Source organism: Muscardinus avellanarius, assembly GCF_963383645.1.
Source record: "Muscardinus avellanarius genome assembly, chromosome: 6".
Classification (NCBI taxonomy): domain Eukaryota; kingdom Metazoa; phylum Chordata; class Mammalia; order Rodentia; family Gliridae; genus Muscardinus; species Muscardinus avellanarius.
The window spans coordinates 79724769-79746485 of NC_137791.1; the positions used below are offsets into that span (position 1 = coordinate 79724769).

Sequence of the window (21717 nt, forward strand, 5' to 3'; positions counted from 1 at the left end):
GCATAAACTCGGGCTTGAATCAAGTCTTCCACTTGTTGATTTGTGTGATGGTGGGTAAGACATTTAACCTTTCTATCCTAATTTATAAAAAGAAAAATGTGGCTGGGCGTGCTGGCACACGCTTGTAATCCCCGCGCTTGGGAGGCGGAGACAGGAGGATCCCACAGGTCCAAAGCCAGCCTCAGCTGGTTTAAGAGGCCCTGTTTCCAAATAAAAATACAAAATAGGTCTGGGGGTATAGCCCCGGAAGTATAAGGGTTCCATCCCCAGAACCACCAAAAAAAAAAAAGAAAGAAAAGAAAAATGTGAACATGTATATTTCAAGATTTTTCTGAGAACCAAAACTAATATATTAAAGGGCTTAGCATTATACCTGCATGCTGAAAGTACTCAATAAGTAGTGGCAAAGATAATTAAAAATGAAGAATAATAATTGCTATTAAATGACCAGTTGTTCTGACCATAATCTCCTCCTCCCTGACCTACAATACCATTGTCACAGCTTCCCTCCCACCACACCTGTGGCATACACCTGTAATCCCAGTAGTGGGGAGGTGCAGGCAGGAAGATGCTCATTTGGGCACTTAGGGAGGCCTTGTTACTAAATAAATAAATAAATAAATAAATAAATAAATAAATAGAAATAGGGCTGGGCTAGTGGTATAACTCAGAGATACAGAGATAGAACACCCCTGAGTTCACACACACACACACACACACACACACACACACACACACATTCTAGTCCTATCTCTTTTTAAGTTTCTCTCTCTCTTCTCTCAGACCAAGACCAAGGCACACACACTCTGCTTCCCCTGCCTGGTCAGCTAGCTTCTGAAAGATGCAATTCCTCAAAGAGACCAGCAGAGGGCGAACGAGCACGACAGTCAGGCCTCGCCCTGAAAAAGTCTCCCATCTTCTAGAGAAAGTGTCCAGGAGTGAGATTCAGCACTGGAGGACTCCATTCCACCTAGAAGCTGGACATTCGCCCCCCAACAGCAACAACTATGTCACTTGCGTGCAGAGCTCCAAGTTGGGGCGAGGAGAGTTTTTGTTATGATTTCCTTCAGCTGTCACTTTTGGAAGATTATAACAGGGGCCTCTGACATGGGCACCATAAACAATGAAATTCATTCCACGGAAGAACATCTGTCCCAGAAGACTGAATAGGGGAGGGTGGCGAGAAAGATGACTAACATTACTAAGAAAGATGGTTCTCTGTCGGCAGCTGAAAAATTCTGCATCTTCCCTAAGATCCGAAAATGAGTGTTCCCTTCAGTACACCTATGTGAGTGGGACAAGAGAAGCGGGGGGATTTCCAGCTGCCACTTGGGAGCTCTGTCACCAGTGTGCAGAGTAGCCAAGGGTAAGACCAGCAGCTAAGGTTATGTGAGCCTCATGGACTACCAACAAGCCAAGCCTACCATGGTCCGTTCACCCAAGTCAGGGTCAAAAATATGATCTCCCAGACCACCCACCTTCATATATTTTATGAATGGGATCGGGAGTGTCCCCCAAAACCTCATGTGTGAAAGCCCCATCCCCAGCAAGTTTCAAAGGTGGTGTGTGGATGGGGAAGGTGTGTCACTGGAGGGAGGGGGGCTAAGAACTATATCTGTTTCTGGCCCCACCCCTCTCCCTCTCTGGTTCCTGGCTGTCTAGAGCTGCATGGTTTTCTCCGCCATGCTGTTCCTCCACAATGTTTTCACCTTGGAGCCGGCTAGCTGAACCTCTGAGACCATGAACCCTTATTTTTTTTAATTAATTAATTTATTTATTTTTGGTGGTGGTACTGGGGTTCCTAGAAACCCTTCTACCTTCGGGCTACACTCCCAGACCTATTTTTATACTTTTTATTTGGAAACAGGGTCTCATAAGCCAGTACAGCTGGCTTCGAACCTGCGCAATCCTCCTGTCTCCGCCTCCCAAGTGCAGAAATTACAAGTGTGTGCCACCACAACCGGCCCATGAACTCTTATTTACTTTGGCAAGTTATATAAGTGTTTTGGTCACAGTGACCAGAAATCTAATACAGTACTGATGTTTACTGTATGTCTCTGATATAACCCATCTCCTGCCCCCACCCCGCTCCCCCTAACTTGTCTTCCTCTGTCTCCTTGTAACTTGGGGCTTTCTCTCGGAAAACTCCCCTACCTTCACAGCCCCTTCTAGGAGTTTCTCTTTGTTGCTCTGACATTGGCTGCCCCAGTAATACAGCTTCCTCCAGCTCCTCTTAAGAGAAGGCTATTTTTGCTTGAACTCCACTTATTTTAGCACCTGATTCCCTTTTACTGATTCCAGTCTATTTCTCCTCTATTCTCTTTTGAAAGCCACAGCTTCTTTGAAGCATGTCATTAAACTTTACCACTCCCTCTCCCTATTTCTTCCACAGAGCAAAAGCGTGGTTGCTCCCTCTCATTTTGGATGACTTCAGACCCAGCTAATGGCCTTGCTTCCCACCATTATCTGGCCATTCATCATTTTCTGTAATTTCAGCAACCACATTAATGATCCACATGTGACAGACTGATTGCAAAATTGCACCAAATTGGCTGCCTTTCCCCGTATCCATGTCTTTGACAATGTGGCTTTTCAACTCCTACCAAGAAGTAAAGTCTATTTCCACACGCCTTTAATCTGAGCTGGCCTGTGACCCACTTCACAGCAGAACTGACATTGCTTAATTCCAGAGCTGGGCTTTGAGTGGCCTCTCCCTTTCTCCCCGCCACCATAAGAAGCGAGGCAGCCTGCAAGATGACCAGGGCCACACACAGCACAGAGAAGCCAGACGAGCTGAGGCCAGCCAAGGCCAGCAGCCCCCGCTGACTTCAAGGCTGAACGGGGACACCTGGGCAAACCCAGAGGAAAATGGCCGAGGCCGGCCCAGGACAGTGGACTCATCCAGTCAGCCCACAGACACTAGAACAGTAGTGATTTGCTATGCAGCAAAAACTGAACTATGTATCAGATGAGGAAAGGATGAAGGGGAAAACTGGATAATGGACAGCAGTGGCAGGAGAAAAGAGGAACGATGTGAGAATGCGTGACAAGTGAGAGCAGGAAAGCACAATGTGTTATCTGGGCGTGGTGGCACATGCTTGTGATCTCAGCATTCGGGAGGCTAAGACAGGAGAATCCGGATTCAAGGCCAGCCTCAGCTACTTAGTGAGGCCATTTGCAACTCAGTGAGACCCTGTTTCAAAAAATAAAGACTAATGCCGGGCGTGGTGGTGCACGCTTGTAATCCCTGCGCTTGGGAGGCGGAGACAGGAGGATTGCGCAGGTTCAAAGCCAGCCATGGTAGCTTAGGAGACCCTGTTTCCAAATAAAAATATAAAAATCGGTCTGGGAATGTAGCCCAGAGGTAGAAGGGTTTCCAGGAACCCCAGTATCACCAATAAAATAAAATAAAGACTAAAAAATAGGGCTGGAGTGTAAACCGGAGGTAGAATGCCCCTGAGTTCCCTCTCCAGTACCACAAAAAAGAGAGAAAGAAGGAAAGAAAGAAGGAAGGAAGGAAGGTAGGAAGGAAGAAAAAAGAAAAGAAAACCGGAGCCCATTTGCTGACTTCATCCAGAAACTTTTTAAAACATAGAACACACATTGGGAAATCCTGTCCAAATGTAAAGAGACTGAATTCTGTGGCAATATTTCTGACTGATAGGCTTCAGTATCGGTAATAGCAATAGTGCTTTGCAAAATAATAACTATTCATAAAACATGCTAATGTATAAGTGGTTTTACACTATATAGGTCTATATGTGACCATATAAATATACTTTAAATAATAAATTTATGTATAAATAGGTACATATATACATACATATAGTACATTTATTTATATACTACAGAAATTCATATATTTCCATGGTTATATATAAATTTGTGAGTTCATAAATAAATTTGTGAGGCTTTATATAAATTTGTGAGGCACTGTATATAATTCTTCTCACCTTTCCCTTGGAAATTGGCCTGCGGGTTAGGACTATAAACACCCCGTCTCATCTCTAGTTAGTTGGCAAATAATAAGAATGTGTCCTTACCTATACCACAGGATATCTGTAAAGTACTTTTTATTGTAGCTTCAGAAGTAGAAATTTGATTGGAAGAAGAAAACCAACCTCCACTTAACAACAAACTAACATTTAAATAAATAAACATATCTAAAGGTAAAACAGGCTGATCAAGGCAAATGACTTACCCATCACTGGAAATATCTACAGAGGAAAGGCACAGTGCTGTAGAAGAATTTCCTAAACTTGGGGTTGGAAGGGTTGATTAATATCAAAAGCCCCTTCCATTTTCATAATGCTTTGATGTTATATCTTCATAGAAAAGATATAAGGGATTTAAATGTTTATTATCCATATTTTGAGTTTCTAGTGATATCTTGACTCTTATAAGTACTCTAAAGCCTTATTTAGTGCAAAGAACTGCATTACCAGAGAAAAACAAGCCAGATGCAGTGGCCTGTGCCTGTAGTCCCAGTACTTGGGAGGCGGAGACAGGAGGATGGCTTGTTCAAGACCAGCCTCAGCAACTAAGCAAGACCCTGAGCGACCCTGTTTCAAAATAAAAAATAAAAGGGCTGGAGGTAGAATGTCCCTGGGTTCAATCCCCAGTACCAAAAGAAAAACACAGATATCAAGGATTCAAGAAGTAATTCATTGGCATTACATTATCTCCCAATAGGAGCTTCTAATCACCCAAAACCTATTCATCCAGACAGAATTAAACAGGCACTCCCAAAACAGCAGCGGAAGTGGTAGTAAACGCGATAACCTGCCATTGGGGTGATAGCCGCTATTCTCATGGAGCACCTCGAAATGTAGGTCAAAATGTAGACATTTTCCCATCCTGCAGGTCCTGCAAAATCTTAGCAGGTTATCTGGCCCAACTGATTCCCAGTAAGAACAAGCAATGCTAATTAATTTATTACAGGACCTCTTTGACCTCCATTCTTAATGAAAAGTATTGTTTTACTAGAGAAAAAAATAAATTATTTTCAAACTTATTTGACCACAAACTGTTTTTGCATACAATACTTCCTAAGAGTAATGTTCCAAAATTCACATTTTAGGAAAAATATATTATACTTCTCTGTCAATATTTTCTAATCAATTTATTTCCATCTCATTAGCTGATCATATAAGGGTAGCAGCCATAATAGCCATAATTGCAAAATCGATGAACATTCTTAATTCCACATGACTTCTAATACAACATTTAGCTACTCAATGTATTATGCAATAGTTATATCTGCACCCAGTTTAGATTTATTTAAATTAGCTCCTTCATTGGTAGCAAAAAGGAGGAGAAGGAAGAGGAGGAGGAAGAGGGGAAATAGGAGGAGAAGGAGAAGGAGGTAGAGAAGGAAGAGGAGGAGGAGGTGAGGAAGAGGAAGAGAAGGAGGAGAATGAGAAGAGGAGGAGGAGGAAGAAGAAAAAAGAAGGAAAAGAAAATCAGAGTAAACAAATATCCTTACTTTTGCTTTTCAGTCTGGAGTTCCTCTTCCTGAGCTTTGCACAAGTCCTCTTTAAGGCTGATGATTTGGTCACAAGATAAAGATGGAGAAGAATAAGCTCCATCGATTTGTAGATCATCAAAGCATGGATTCCTGAAGGCATAGGAGTCGTCACAGCAGTGTCCCATGCCAGCATTGACAGGCTCAGCCTCATGTCTTCTGCACAAAGCTCCAAGAATTAGCTTTGACTTTCTCAGAAAAGAATTAAAATAAGAGCAATAAGGTACACAGTCATTACTTTTTTCCCATAAAAAATAAGATTGTATTTACATAGCCTCAATGTCTAGTTTCTGCTAGTTCCACCTGCATGCCATTGTTTGGGAAACAGAAAAGTGTCAGGTGCAGCCTGATTCCCAGCCTTATCCTCTGTCTTGTCATCTTCAAGTTGAGTTCACTGACCCCACCTCAGGTGCTGCACAGTCCAGGTGATAGAACAGCTTTACTTTGAACAGGAATTACCTGAGCTCCACCAAATTGGAAGCATGTCTCAAGTCAACACTACTGCAATTTAATTCAGATGTTAAACCAACAAGTACAGTCCTTACTTCAGAAGCCCAAACCCAGCTTCTTCCTATTTTTAAAAATTGGACATCTTTGCCCAATCATAGAACTTGCACAAAGTAGATGCTCTATGAATATTTATTGACTACCAATAAAAGGAATCCTTGCATCCTATTTTTGGTTATCTCCTTCCTCTTCTTAGCAGTTTCAGAACTGTCACCTTGCCCTATGTCTAGCCTGGTGTCTAGGACACTAATGCGTACCTGATGCTGTCTGCAAGCCTCTGCCTACATGTCCCTCAGAGCATACTGACCACCTGAATTCCCCATCCTTGTGTATGAAAAGGTGAAGACATATAAGTAAACATCAATATTCAATGTATGAGTTTATCCATTTTAGAACTAACTGGGAACTGTGGTGCATGCGTATAATGCCCATATTTGGGAGGTTGAGTTAAGAGGATTACAGATTTGAAGCTAGTCTCAGCAACATATCAAGGACCTCGGCAATTTCACATGACCCTATTTAAAAAAATAAAATAGGGCTGAGGGTGTAGCTCTGAGTTAAAATCCCCTTAGTTTAATCCCAAGCACCAAGAAAAAAAAAGAAGAAGAAGAAGAAACGAGGAAATTATCCCAAAACAAGGCTTTCAGAATACAGGAGACATGAGTTCTAATCAAAAGAGTTTCCCCAAGGTAGGGCATGACTTGATAATAAAAGTTTTTCTTTAATATAAAGGGAAACTAGATAATACTTTTTAAATCTACAACTGACTAAAGTATACTTTTTTAAAATAAAACCCGGTTAGTATAAAAGATATGATCTAACACAGATGGGCAGAGGGAAGAGAGAGCTGTCATCAAATAAAAATTCAGTACTGTGAAAACACTGTTGCTTGAAAAACTGGTCAAGGTGGCTCATGGTCAAGGGAAAAACCTTGTGACTTCATCATCCCGAAAGTTAGGTGACAGTTTTTCCATGCTGCAAATTAAAGGCAATAGACTTTAGCTACCCTGTAAGAATTTCCTTTGATAAAAGAATGATTAGGCCACATTGACAGATCATAAACACATCTATGGACGTGAGACTGAGTGCTGGGGACTGGGGATCAGAACTTTCCAGAACAGACAAACTGAATGTCACAGATGTGCTTACTGAGTCCTCAATGCAGACAAACTGTAGTTCATCATTTATTTGGCAACATTTGGCGGCAGTAGCTGCCATCTTCTTGGTGAACACAGCCAACTCTTGAGCAGATAGTTGTGGGGCTTTCTTAGTATAAAGGATTATGAGCCTAAAAAACAATTTCCTCTTACCCAGCCATGGCTGTGTGCCCACACATCAATTCTATGATTTTCCTCAGTAACTGACATCATCTCTTACTCTATAATTAAAGGATGTTTAGCGGCATCCTCTTTCCTTCTTCCAGGGGCCCAAGGGCTTGTGCGATACACCTCTTCCCACCTCACATACTGCTCCACCCTGACCCATCTTTTTGTACTTAGCAGAGAACATATTACTTGGATGGTGGTGAAATCAGACCTAGAGGAAACATTTTCTGAAATAAACATAAACATAGCTTTCAAAGACTATCCATCATATGTGGGGACAGGAGCTACAGTAACCTCGAGGAACCCCCCAGGCCCAGGAGACTCAGCCTCTGGTGAGGGAGATAAAGATTTCAGTGTGGAAAGAGCACTGAGAAAGAAGAAACAAACAGGAAATTAAAAACAAGAGGCCCCGTTCTCTTGAAAATAAAAGAAGGAATTATCCTCCTCTTTTTTCTTAGCATATTTATTTTAGAAAGTGTTAAATTATAAGCACTTTCTCCTCTCTTTGAAATCTATACAGTTTTTTTAATAGATGCATCTTTTTCAGCTTTATAGTCTAGAAATGCCCATCTTTCTCAAGGACCAGGGAGCCATCCTTTTGAAATCCAATCAAGGGAGTTAACGCCACTATCTCCCCGTTTCTGTGGGAGAGTGGGAGCCTTGCTCCAAGCTGCAAAACTACCTCCTCTCTTCAAGATATAAGAAGGTTAATTTGTTTGTGTTTGTATTTTATCTATGGATAAAGCCACTTTGTTACCCAAATGGTCACCCCCATTACTGGGCAGTTGGATGAACTATGTGTGACAAATCGTATTATCAAGCCCTCTTACTTAAGGGGCTTACACTGGAAACATGTATGTAATGGGTTTTATCTGCCTAACTGTATTAAGAAAGTGAGATTTTTCTTTGCAATCTCTAGGTGGATGGCCTGTGGTGCACATCACATCTTGGTTTAATGTTTATCCAATTTTTTAAAAAAACTAGTTTATTTTCTACTACCTTTAAAGAGAAGTTTTCTGGGTTGGGAGATTTTATTTTTAATTATATTTCCCCAACAGTGCACAAAAGATGGCATCTAATTCCATCCCAGGAAGCTCAGGCAGGCAGTCCAGAGGAAATGACTTCTGAGGTGAGATCTGACAAGGATTCTCAATGAGGCAGGGGAAGGGGACGGAAGGTGAGGGCTACTTAAGCCTACTATGCGCCATCTTCCTGTCTCGGCCTCTCAAGTGCTAAGATTACAGGTGTGCGCATATGCCCATCTGTTTGTGATTTCTTTATAAAGAATGGATTAATGTGGCCAAGAGGCAAAGTAGGGGAAGAAACCATTTGAAGGCCATTCTGGAAATCCAGGTGAGAGAAAACAGTGGCCTAAATTTTGACCAGCATCAAAAGACAGAGATTTAGAGAGCAGCACTCTACAGAATTAGAGCTTGAGGACAACAAAGAATTAGTCAAATCCTGAATTTATCATAGAAATGTAATGGGAAGGAGAGGAGTTTGTATAACATCCAGGGAAACAGGCCATCTAACCAGGTGGCCAGCAGAGCGGGAGCCCTGGCTGCATCGGCACGTTAGGAATGCACATTCCCAGGGCTCAGCCAGGTCTTACTGAATCAGAACCAAGGGTACAGGGTCCGTATTTAACAAGTCGTTCTGCATTTGATGCAAACTGAAGTTTGAGCACCATCGGTCTAATCCTTAGGCTCTGCATTAGGAACTGAACAAAACATTAAAAAAAAAAAAGTAATAAGCCAAAAATTCTCTCTAAAAGAACCATTATACTTTTTGTGATCCATTACTCTGGACTTTTAATTTAAGCTCAATATTATGAGATACTATATCAAACACCTTTTCTTCTATACTCTGCTTCTAAATAGACTATTACAGCAGGATCTTAAAAATTCCTAAAAATTGGTATTTTTTTTATGACAACTTGGTTTTTGAAATACAATAAGGTTTCCCAGGCTCTCTGCATACAAGGAGGGGTGTGTGTTGTGTCTGGAAAATAACGAAGGTATCCATTTATCTCTTACTCTTGGTGGTAAAAATACTAAATATGCTTGACAAATATGACTTGAAAGTTAAAAAGGGACCCTGGATTAGATCTGTCTCAGTCTAGACTGAAAATCACAGGCCTAGCCCAAGACTAAACATTCAGGAGCGAAGAGGAGGACCTCAAGAGATTGCAGGACAGTCAGGGCCTGCTTGGGTTCCTAACCTCTGGGCATTAGCTGGCATCTGGGGAACTGGCCTGGAAAATGCTCTAAGATATGTAGATATCTGTCTTCCCAAATCAAAGGACTAGGTTAATTCTGAATAAATGTAATTTTTTTCCCTTCAGCCTATCACATTTTTAAGATTGGATGCAAACTCAGCAATTCTCAGAATCAGGGATTAGCTAAAGGTCACACACACGCACAAATCTAATTAATATCTTACAGGCATAGCCAGGCATGGTGGCACATGCTTATAATTCCAGTACTTGCGAAGCTGAGACAGGAGGGTTGTGAAGCCAGCCTCAGCAAGTAGGGATGAGGGTGTAGCTTGGAGGTAGAATACTCCTGGGTTCAATCCCCAGTATATACATATATGTGTATACACACATATGTAATATATATATACACATACATATAAAAGGCATACCTCTCATGGAAGTTACTATCTCCTAATTTCTTATGTAAATCACAATGTTTTTTTACACGTTCATGGCTTTCATGCACCACCCTTTGGAACATCTCTTCCTGAAAAAGAGAGATAGTCAGTGTTTACCTATGGTTGCAACAACATATCTTCAGGTAAGACTGCAAAAACATCTCTAATATAAATGTTTTCTTAAGCCCAGGACTTTATTTATTATTGAGTTTGCAAATCTTGAAAATCATTTACTTTATGGCAAAAAAAAAAGGTGAGATACAGCAAGATTGATATTTGGTTTCCCATGATATAAACTCATTTGTAACCTTAACTGCATGTTCTACAAACATAAAAGACAAATCATTCACCAATCCAAAAAGTAAAACATAGAGATAGTTTATGGATTTAAGTTCACACATGTGAGCACATGTGTGTGTGTGTTTTTAATAATATAGTCTTTACATAAGCAACACAGATATAGTTAAAGATATATAGGTAAAGAAATATAGAGACATGTTAAGTTCATGTTATGGAGACATGTTAAGAAATAAACATGCTACAAATGCATATTAATATGAAACCGATGGAATTTTCAGAGCTAAAAGCAAAATTCAAAGAGTTCTTGAAGCAAGTAAATCAAGATTCCAGTGAGAAGGTCCAAGTGGCCCTGCAGGCTCACTCAGGAACACTGATTATCATCTTAACTAGTCAACCTGAGCCCATTTTGGTCTAATGAACAGTGCTTGTTATAGTAAAATTTTCCTCAGATTTGCAAGCAATTGGCCCGGATTTTACTCTGAGCTCTGTCTTTACTGCCTGTGTGACATTTGGCAAACCACTTGGACCTCCTGAAATCAGTACTCCGGGCTATAAAATGTGCCTGGTAACTCAAGCATCCCATCGTTCCAGGCTATTGCGAGGACCACCGGGGCCCCTGGTTGCCAAGCTGCTGTGTATGTTCTAAATGTCATGCTCCTGTGAGTTGCTGTAACCCTGATGGCTGCAGTGGAAAATAAGCCTGGGATGCTGTGAGGGGGGTCTCACCTACAGCAAACTAAATCACCCTGGCTTTCACCTCTCTCTGAGAACTGAAAACCACTGGGTGTGCCAGCTTGAGCCCAGACAGAACAAAGCCTGCCTTCTTTACCCTCCATCCAGATTCCCCTCTTCACCTCCAGCTCCAGGCCTCTATAAGTGTAGAAGCCACTGATTAGAATAACAAAAGCCAGAACCCCCTGGCCCTGGTGACCCAGGATAATGGGGAGAAGCCTGTTGGGCCACCAGTTTTTGTTGTTCTTTCATACCACAGGCACAAGAGCTTCTGCCTGTGCACAGCAAGGTATCTGGCCTGGGAAGGGAGCCTTTGCCAGGACACCTGGGTGAACTGGTTAACCTCCCACACCCTACCATGTTGCTCTTTTATACTGCCTGCTACTGCAGCAAGCAGGCAGACATCTACAGTCGCTTTAAAAAGGAGACTGCGGAGGTCTCAGGAAGCACAGAGTGTGGGGCTGTGACTCACCCAGAGAGGTGCTATGGGAAGGGAAACCACTTTGGTATAGAAGGAAATTGTATTTCTTGTCCAGTGCTTGTAATCAGCAAGAACATGTGGAGTAATCTTACACATGTATGGCACTACTAATAGCACTGAAAATTTTCTTATGTTTGTACACTTATGGTAAATATGTTTTTAAAGGAATTTACCCCATGTCTATGGCATTCCAAAGGGTTTTCTAATTTACAGCATTTTTCCAGTAATTTTTTATAGACTTCACCCACTCTTAAAAGCACTGGAACTGCCAGCTCTGGATGTCTTCTTGAATATTCATAGAGAAACCTGTATCATACAAAAATAGTAGAAGATAAACAGTAAAGTTCAGAGGCCTTGAGTTTTCTTTCAAAAGCCAATTATGACCATGAAATTTAACTGACCTTCAGGCATTTGAAACCCTTGGGAAGCTGGCAGGGAGATTTTATGGCTTATATTTTGAGTTAAGAAAACCAAGTAATAAAATTACATGCCTTTTCCAAAAGCACACAGTAGTGAGTGGCAGATTCAGAACTTGAACCTAAAACATCCTGTTTAACTGAAGGTTTCTGATTCATTCTCTACTTACTTTTACTTGAAGCTAATTTCAAGTGTCTGAGTAAGTAGACCTTTAACCCTGTGATCTTTGAAGTTGTACTTCTTTCAAGAAAGTGCCATTTAGGTATTAAATCATCATCTTCCCTTCTTTCTCAAATAAACCTTTAAATGTGATTCATAATCTACACATTCATCTCAGTCACAAGAAATAAAAATTGATTCTAGGATATTTTCAGAGAACTTATAGAATACAGAATTATAGACAGGGCCAGGCATGGTGGCAAACACGTGTAATCCCGGCATTCAGGAGGCTGAGACAGGAGGATGGCGGTTCGCGAACAGCCTCAGCTACTTAGGGGGGGCCCTTTGCGACTCAGTGAGACCTGTTTCAAATAAAGAATAAAAATAGGGCTGGGTGTGTAGCTTGGAAGTAGAATGCCCCTGGGATCCATCCCCAGTACCACACACACACAAAAATAGAAAAGAATTATAGACAAGACCTTTGAAGTTATTTTGTCCAACTGTCTCCATTAACAACTTGATAGTGGATATTAAATTAATTAGAAGAGTTGACTAGGTATATCAATCTAAAGCTCTTGTTTGTCTCTAAGTCCCTTATAGCAAAGCTTGTAAACCCTCACCATCTTTTTTTTTTTTTAACTCTATGGTAGTGGTCAAGGACATCAAGTGACTTCCTCTAAAGAGCATGCCCATCAAAGCTAGGCTTGAAGACCCCACCTCATGGTCCCTGTGCTCTTCACCTTGTGTCTGTGGGCTTTTCGGTACCATCTGCTAGTTTAGGAATTTATTTTGTTTTGGTTTATTCTGTAGTGCTGGCTATTGAACCCAGTGGCATTCTACCTGCAAATCATACCCCAGCTCTTTTGTTTTATTTTATTTTTATGTTGTTGCTGCTGTTGTTTGGAAACAGCATCTCACTAAGTTGTTGAGAGTCTTTCTTAGTTCTGAAACTATCCTTGAAACTGCAATCTTTCTGTCTCAGCCATCCAAGTACTAGGATTACAGGTGTGCACGATCATACCCAGCTCTAATTTAGGAGTTTGTAATGGGTAGATTCAGATAGTGGTACTTACCTTTATTAGCCAGTAGAAAATGTAATTTGTGAAAATATGGAAATATAAGATCATAATACAGTTATGTTGTGATCCTCATGTAAATTCATTATACCATGAAATTTGAGGAAAACTCAAATTCTCATTGCTTTGCAAAGTGACTTTAGAAATATTTCAATTTCATAGGAATATTGTCTTGAAAATATCTCTTAAAATTGCTTGCTTCATAAATAAGCTCACGTACACTTCAGAATGGACCTCCCAAAAGTTCATGTCCCAAGCTTCTAATTTTTGTATGTGGTGCTGGGGATGAAACTCGGGGGCATTCTACCTCCAAGCTACACCCCAGACCTATTTTTTATTTAATTTGAAACAGGGTCTCGCTGAGTTGCGGAGGACCTCACTAAGTAGCTGAGGCTGTCCGCGAACCGCGATCCTCCTGTCTCAGCCTCTCAAATGCTGGAGTTACAAGGGTGCACCTCCACACCTGGCTCCAAGCTTCTAATTTTTAAAGGCTACCCCATGGACTTGATAGCAGATATTAAATCAATTAGAAGAATTTACTAGGCATATCAATCTGCAGCTCTTGTCTCTAAGTGCCTTATAGCAAAGCTCGTAATCCCTTCACCATGTTCTTTTATTAACTCCTATCGTAGTGGTCAACATCTAAAACTCAAGAGATTTCTAGCTTCTCTCAAAATGCAGTAGACTCAGCCACCCTAAGTCCACATTCCCACAGGAAGGCATGGCTGCAGCTGACACCTTTAAACTCCACAAGGCACCTCCTCTTGGCCACAGTCCCACTTAGCCACTCATTTCCATCACGAGCTGGGCCCTGTTGTGACTCCATTTGCTTCCTCCCCTCAAAAAAATTTATGAATGAAGCCGGGCGTGCTGGCGCACACTTGTAATCCCAGCATTCGGGAGGCTGAGACCGGAGGCTCGCGGTTCAAGGCCAGCCTCAGCTACTTAGTGAGACCCTCCGCAACTTAGTGAGACCCTGTTTCAAACCTAAAAAGAATATAAACAAATAGGGCAGTGGGTGTTGCTCAGAGGTCAAATGCCCCTGGGTTCCATCCCCAGACCCTCAAAAAAATTATGAATACATATTCCATCACTAAGATTTTACAAAAAGGTCCATTACTCTTGTAGAAGGTAGTCTTGCTTCTCAGCGAATTGTTGGCATACAAACTGGTCGTCTGTGAACCTTCTCAGGGGGAGGGGTGAAAGGTCAGGCTTGTTGTCATTTTCTGAGTTGATAATGCACTCCCCTCGGAATGGCACTGGCTGGTCACAGCAGTGAGTGATCTTACTGGATAGGATAGCCTGTTTAGAGCAGGTGTAGTTCATCAGCTGGCTCTATTAAAACATAAAAGGGAGCAGTCATTTTTTTAGCGTATTTATTTTTATTGTTTTTAGTAGAAAGCCAGAGGGAAAAACTGGTGCCGTGTATTGCTCTGTCCTTGACAAGCTGAAAGATCAAAAGGGTTACTTATGATGACACATTTAAACAAAAAAAAGCCTTGTTTATTTGACTTCCTTCAAGTATCCCAAGCTCTTTTATATCTTTTTCAGAGCATAAGAAGAGTGTTTTACTTTCAAGGCACTCCACTACGTCTATCTCTCTGACATAGTGCTTTAATAATTTCTGTCCTTCTTTTCTACCTTTGTAATAATAAAATTGCTTAAGCTTGCAAATAAAAAGGAGCATATAAGAAGACAGAGATGATTGTTTTCATGTTTAGCCCAAAAAAAAACCACAAGTGAAGAATTTTATTGTGTTTCTATTGTTATTCATATTTTAGGATCCCAACTTAGGAAATATTTTTTCTAAATCACATCACAACTTTTTCATTTACTATATATATTCTATATTACTACTACACTTGAATATTTACTAATATTCACACAAATAATTGGGTGTGCATACCTAAGCAAGTCTCTACATTTAAGGAATTTACAATTTAGCTGGCGAGCCAAATAAATTAAAAAATAACAATAGGAAAACATTACAACTTAGAAGTTGTAAGAGAAGTACACACAGGATTCTTTGTAAGAAAAAAGCAATCGGCGATTCAGCCTGGATGAAGGTCACGGTAAAGATTTTGTCTTGAAGGGCAAATAGAAGTTATCGGAAACAAGTAAAAAGGAAGAACATTCTAGAATTTTACTCATATTTATAAATAAGGAATCTTAGAGATAATAAAGCATGCTATATTGGGGAAATGATGTATGTACACAGCATTTGGAAAATTAGTATAGAAAACTTAGTAGAGGAATGATGAGGTTTGAATCAAATAATGATAGATGTCTGAGCTACTGACAGAACTGAAACATTTCTCTTTTTTCTTTTTTCCTTTTCTTTTTCTTTTTTTTTTCTGTACTAGAAATAAAACACAGGAGCATTCTACCTCTGAGCTATATCCCCAGCCCTAGTTTTTATTTTTTATTATGAAACAACTTCTCACTAAGTTGCAGAGGGCCTCACTAAGTAGCTGAGGCTGGCTGCAACCCCTCAATCTTCCTGTCTCAGCCTCCCAAGTACTGGGGTTACAAGTATGCACCACCATATCCATCTGTGAAAAGATTTTTTTTTGGTGGTACTGGGGATAGAACTCTTCTACATCCGGGCTACACTCCCAGACCTATTTTATATTTTTACTTGGAAACAGGGTCTCTTAAGCCAGCACGGCTGGCTTCAAACCTGCGCAATGCTCTTGTCTCCGCCTCCCGAGTGCGGGGATTACAAGTGTGTGCCACCATACCAGGCTCTGGAAAGATTTTAATAAGCAGTAAGTTAGAAGCAAAGGGGAGTGGGAAAAAAAGAATCTAGAATGGTATAGAATAGTGGATTTATGGCAACATAATTTACTGAAATTTAGGGAAAAGAGCCATTTTGGAAAAAGTGGCTAAGAAGAAAAGCCAAAAAGTTCATCGGTATATAAGATTTAAGATGGTTTAGCCGGGCGTGGTGGCGCACGCTTGTAATCCCCGCGCTTGGGAGGCAGAGACAGGAGGATCGTGCAGGTTCGAAACTAGCCGCGCGCGCTGGCTTAGGAGACCCTGTTTCCAAATAAAAATGTAAAAATAGGTCTGGGAGTGTAGCCCGGAGATAGAAGGGCTTCCAGGAACCCCAGTACCACCAAAAAAAAAAAAAAAAAAAAAGATTTATGATGGTTTAAAGCAGCCCGGTGTGGTGGCACATGCCTATAATCTCAATAGGTGGGAGGGTGAGACAAGAAGATCACAGGTTCAAGGCCAGCCTCAACAATTTAGCAAGGCCCTCAACAACTTGTGAGACCCCATTTCAAAATAAAACTAAAATAGAACTGGGGGCATAGCTAAAAGGTTGAATGTCCCTGGGTAAAATTTCTACCCAGTACCCGAAGAAAGTTAAAAATAAAAATATAATTTAAGGCCTCTCTGAGGCATCTACAAGGAGACTCCTCTAAGCAGTCAAACATAAAACTAAGGGCTAAGGAAAAAAGAATAAGATAAAGGCCTAAATCAGAGTGATCAGTTGAAGCTCAATTGTGGGGTCAGGTGGAGACTATTAAGGGAGAAGGAGCCCATTATCTAGGTAACTCCTAGATAACTCAGTGGCTCACAAGAATCAAGTTCACTTATTTCTCCCTGGGAAAGGCCAACGGGGGAGAAAGCTTATCTCCTCCCAGCAATAGTCCCAGGAAGCAGGTGATAGAGACTTTGTCATCTTCCACAATCTCAATCTCAAGTACCACACACACACACACACACAATGCTGTTAAGGAAGACTTTTGAAAAAGGAAACCGTAGCTTATAAAACCTGACAAACAGTTATAAATACTAGATTAGTGAATATCGAAACATTGTCCCTAAGCAAAAAGTACAGGGTTCTTGTGACCCTCTGGATATATTTTTATCAACCAATCATGACATAGTCTCACTTTATGTATATTTCATTGGTTTCATAGCCAACTGCACCATAACTCAGGCATAAAGGAAGCGTTTCAAATTCACATATTTTTTTCTGTAACGCACATCACAGACTCCCCACACTTAACAACACTAGACAGCACCTTTGTTATTATGTTTTGGGGTCATTTAAATAGCAAAATTACCAACGAAATTTTAAAACAAATTGTATCATTAAATAAGCCACAAAAGGGTGCTTGTTTAAGCTGGTATACTGGCACACACCTATAATCCCAGTACTTGGGAGGCTGAGATAGGAGGATTGCAGGTTCAAGGCCAGCATAGGCAACATAGAGACATTCTGTTTCAAACAGTAAATAAATAAAAGTGGCTGGGGGGCCGGGCACAGTGGCGCATGCTTGTAATACCAGCATTCAGGAGGCTGAGACCTGAGGATTGCGGTTCTCGGATAGCCTCAGCTACTTAGTGAGGCCCCCTGCAATTTAGTGGACACTGTTTCAAAATAAAGAATAAAAAATAGGGCAGGAGGTCTAGCTCGGAGGTTGAATGCTCCTGAGTTCCATCCCCAGACCCGCAAAAAAAAAAAAACAAAAAAAAAAGTGGCTGGGGGTGTAGTCAGAAGCAGAATGTCCCTGTGCTTATTTATAGTATGAGAACTAAAATAGAAAGACTAAGTATTACCTTATTCCATCTTAGCTGGAACTTTGCACATTAGTCAGCTCAAAGTTTGCTGCTCTGAGCATGCACAAGTCTGTGAATTACCATGAAAATGCTGTGAATACTGATTTTTGGGGTGACAACTTAGTTTTGGAAAGTAAGTAAATTCATAATTATGAATCCATGAATAATGAGGATCTCCTGGAAAAACGTTAAAACAGAACCATAGCAAAAGAAATGGAAAATCTGATAGACCAGTTTACATCTCCATCTTAATTACAGTTTTATAGACAAGCTCAAATTTTCTGAAAACAGATAGCCTTAATACTATTTAAGTTATTTTAAAGAATTTATAGGAAAAATAAAGTCGGGCATGGTGGCACACACTTGTAATCCCAGCATTTGGGAGGCTGAAACCAGAGGATTGCGGTTCAAGGACAGCCTCAGCTACTTAGTGAGGCCCTCTGCAACTTAGACTTGTTTCAAAATCAAGAATAAAATTAGGGCAGGGGGTGTGGCTCAGAGGTCAAATGCCCCTGAGTCCCATCTCCAGACCTGCAAAGAAAAAAAAGGGAAAAATAATGTATCTTTTAGAAGATAGCATTAGTGAATACTACAATTTGATAAAGCAGTATCAAAATAAACAGTTGTAGTTCTATCTCATATCTAAGCATAATTAAAAAATTATATATGTATATATCTCAAGTGCAGAGATTTATATATACATATATATACCCCAAGTACAATGAAATGAGATTATAAAGATAATTAAAAATTAAGAAATGTAATAAAATTCAACAATGAATAAATCAAAGATTAGAAATACAGTTATCATCCTAAGATGATAAAAGAATATTTACTTATCAATGTTAAGCATCTAACCTAAGTAAAAACAACAATAAAAGTAAACAGTAACAAAAACCCCTCTAAAACAGAATGAAAACTCTTTTAACACAGAAATAATATCTTCGTCAAACCAACAACCCCTCAACATGTTTCCATAATAGTTTTCATAATTCTGTTTCCATAACAACAGGATGACCAGAACAATTTAGTTATTTAAAACTATTTTGAGATACTAGACAATGGAGCTGTAACAGTGACTTGTTCTAGCATTCCAGGCTACAATGGGAGCAGTTCCAGAATTGATGGTTTGGCATTGGCATTGTTTATGTGCTCATGAATCATAAAGATTTTGTTTTAAATTCTGGTAGATTCTGTCAGGCCCCGAAGCTTCCTTGAATTTTCTACCAAATTCACCTAATCTTCAGGCAAAGAGGACTCTAAAAAGTCTGTCCTGAGGAGCCAATGCTCCTTCTGAGAATGTGGGATAGTATTCCTTTCTTCCAGTTCGGTTGAAATTCTTGTTATTAACACACACACACACACACACACACACACACACACACACACACACACTTACTTCCAGGAATAACTTTAAGTTGCCCATGTCAAGGATGGAAAGGGCAGGGCAGCTGCCCCCTCTCCTGAGTGGTAGAGTTGAAATGGTGCTAACTCTGAACATGGCAACTGCAATAGTCAACAAGAAAAGCTGTCTGACCTCCACTCTCCATCCCAGCAAAGGAGAAATTTGAGAGCTAAGAATCTTAAGGCTTCTTCTGAGTGTTCTAGTCAATGGTTTTCTATTCTCTTTGTTGTTTTTTTTAATGTCTTTTAATCTGTTTTGTACCGAACTAATATTGTTGGGGGGGAAAGTCTTTGCCCATAGGGATCACTAATTTTCCCATGAAATTATACTAGCAATCTTTCTTTGTTTCTGTTTTTTTTTTTTAACTATGATATAAATTACTCAATTTCCGAACTAGAAGAATGAGTAGAAACACGACTTATAACTCATTAAGGCCTCCTGAGGTTTTTGCCAGTTACAGTTCTTTCCTTCTCCGGGATTTGGGGGGTTACATTGGGATGCAGAGCAGGTAAGTTCCATGCAATCTTTGGTCCCCAAGCCCAGGGCCCCTTAATACTTGTGCTTGATTGTTTTACTTTCGTATCAGGCTGATGGGGGATGTGATTCTAGGTAATGTGCAATATGAATAAACTCTAGTCCCAATTTGAAAGAAAGAGATCTAACTTAAAACTTGAAAAACGGAGCCGGGCGTGGTGACACACGTTTGTAATCCCCACGCTTGGGAGGCGGAGACAGGAGGATCACACAGGTTCGAAGCCAGCCTCGCTGGCTTAAGAGACCCTGTTTCCAAATAAAAAATATAAAAATGGGTCTGGAGTGTAGTCCAGAGGTAGAAGGGTTTCCAGGAACCCCAGTACCACGGGGAAAAAAAAAAAACTTGAAAAATAAAGGAATAAAGGCTGGGGATATAGCTCAGTGGTAGAGCTCTTGCCTAGCACGTGTGAGGCCCTGAGTTCAGTCCCCAGCACTATAAAATAATTAATCAATCAAATGAAAATGGAGAAAGTAGGAAAGGAAAGAAGGAGGCGCACAGGGAGGAGGACGACACCATTGTATTGGTAATATTGAAAAATGATTATTACTTTTCTACATTCACTACTTACCACTGTACCATTATTTAAGAATTTTAAGCTTTTTAAAAGCTAAAGTGAGTTTTAAGAAGAGTATTTTACCCTACCAAATGCACATGCTACTGTATTTCCTTCACAACAGGTCTCATGCAGGTTTTTAATATCAGTAGTCAGCTTGGCAATTTCAGAAAAATTAGCCTTCGGTTGCTTTTTAGTGAGCAGAACCAATTCCCTGAAAAGATAAATAAGTGCAGTTTAAACAGTATTTTGGATGTGATCCTCTTTAAACTTAGTTCTAGTTAATCAAGTAACCACAAGAATAGAAACATTTGCAAATGGGAAGAGAGAGCATCACAAATATGTTTAATCTTCAGTGATGGTACCTAGAGCCATAGTAAGATCAAGTCACAGAAACAGACCTCAAAATCACCTCAAATATGGTGATTTCATCACATAAGTCATCTTTTTAAAAAACTGAGCTGCTTATAGAAGCAGTGAACTGCAAGGCTTCCTTGCATAGGAAATGTATCTGGCCTGACCTTCCTACTTAAACATCTACATACATCACAAAAGCAGAAATTATGAGGCATAGGTGTCCCTTGCTTCTGTTCAGAAGGGAGCAACATCCCTGCGATTTCTCTGGAAATATGGAGAATAGCCTGCCCTACAAGACACTGAGCATCCAGGGGGCTCAGCCTTGTCCAAGGATGGGGAAGAAGGTGATATAAGGAAGATGCATGTGTTCCCTCAGACAAGAACTCAGTGTGGGCCAGGAAAGAGGCGTGCTGAGTAACATCAAATTATCCTCCTCCTCCACCCTCAAAAGCACTGCTTGCCTTTTCTATTTTATATGGTGTTGGAGCCAAAATCTTTCCTATTCTCAAAAAAAAAAAAATACCTTTTGTCTTCTAGCCTTTATCATGCAGAAAAATACAGTCAGTGCCTACCTCTGGATGCCCAAAATCCTGTGCACTGAGAAAAACACTGACAGATCTAAGCAGCTGTGAGGAATCAAGGCAGGAGATATGGGGACAGTTAGGATTGTGCAATGTCACCCACAGCTCAGCGGGTCCTATTTGAACAGGCAAGCAGCACATGTATAATGGGGCAGGGCTGGAATTGACAGATGAGGGGTAAATGACTTCCCAGAAGGTCTGATCAAAAGGCTGGCCTAGCAGCAACAAAGTCTACAGATCTATATAGATGACTTACACTGCTGTTGCTACCTTGTGGTTGAATTTCATTCCAATGTCACACAAATGATGATGTCTCAAAGATATCTCCCTAATGTATTTTCTGATGGGTTCTAGCTGTAAACGGAAAAACAACGCATCAAAGAAATATGGCCGTAAGTAGCAGGAAAAGTTAATCTCGTCATTAGTAAAGATGGAATGAAAAATAAATATTGTCTATCTCCTTAAAATGAGAAAGTCTTCTACTGTCTTAAAGAGGCCAAAATGCAAAAGCGTAACACAGTGTTTCTTATAAAATAGA

At 40.4% G+C, this 21717-nt stretch overlaps 1 protein-coding gene across 1 annotated transcript in view; it reads right to left on the bottom strand.

Moving 5' to 3' along the window:
- LOC308264606 (alpha-fetoprotein-like) overlaps positions 1-21717 on the bottom strand; it is a gene marked incomplete at both ends in the record, with an annotated part of 42151 nt that overhangs the window by 9755 nt on the left and 10679 nt on the right. The window contains 7 exon segments of the mRNA XM_080697958.1: positions 5486-5712; positions 7181-7319; positions 10003-10100; positions 11698-11830; positions 14297-14511; positions 20326-20455; positions 21436-21533. Of these exon segments, the coding sequence (XP_080554084.1) occupies positions 5486-5712; positions 7181-7319; positions 10003-10100; positions 11698-11830; positions 14297-14511; positions 20326-20455; positions 21436-21533 (1040 nt within the window).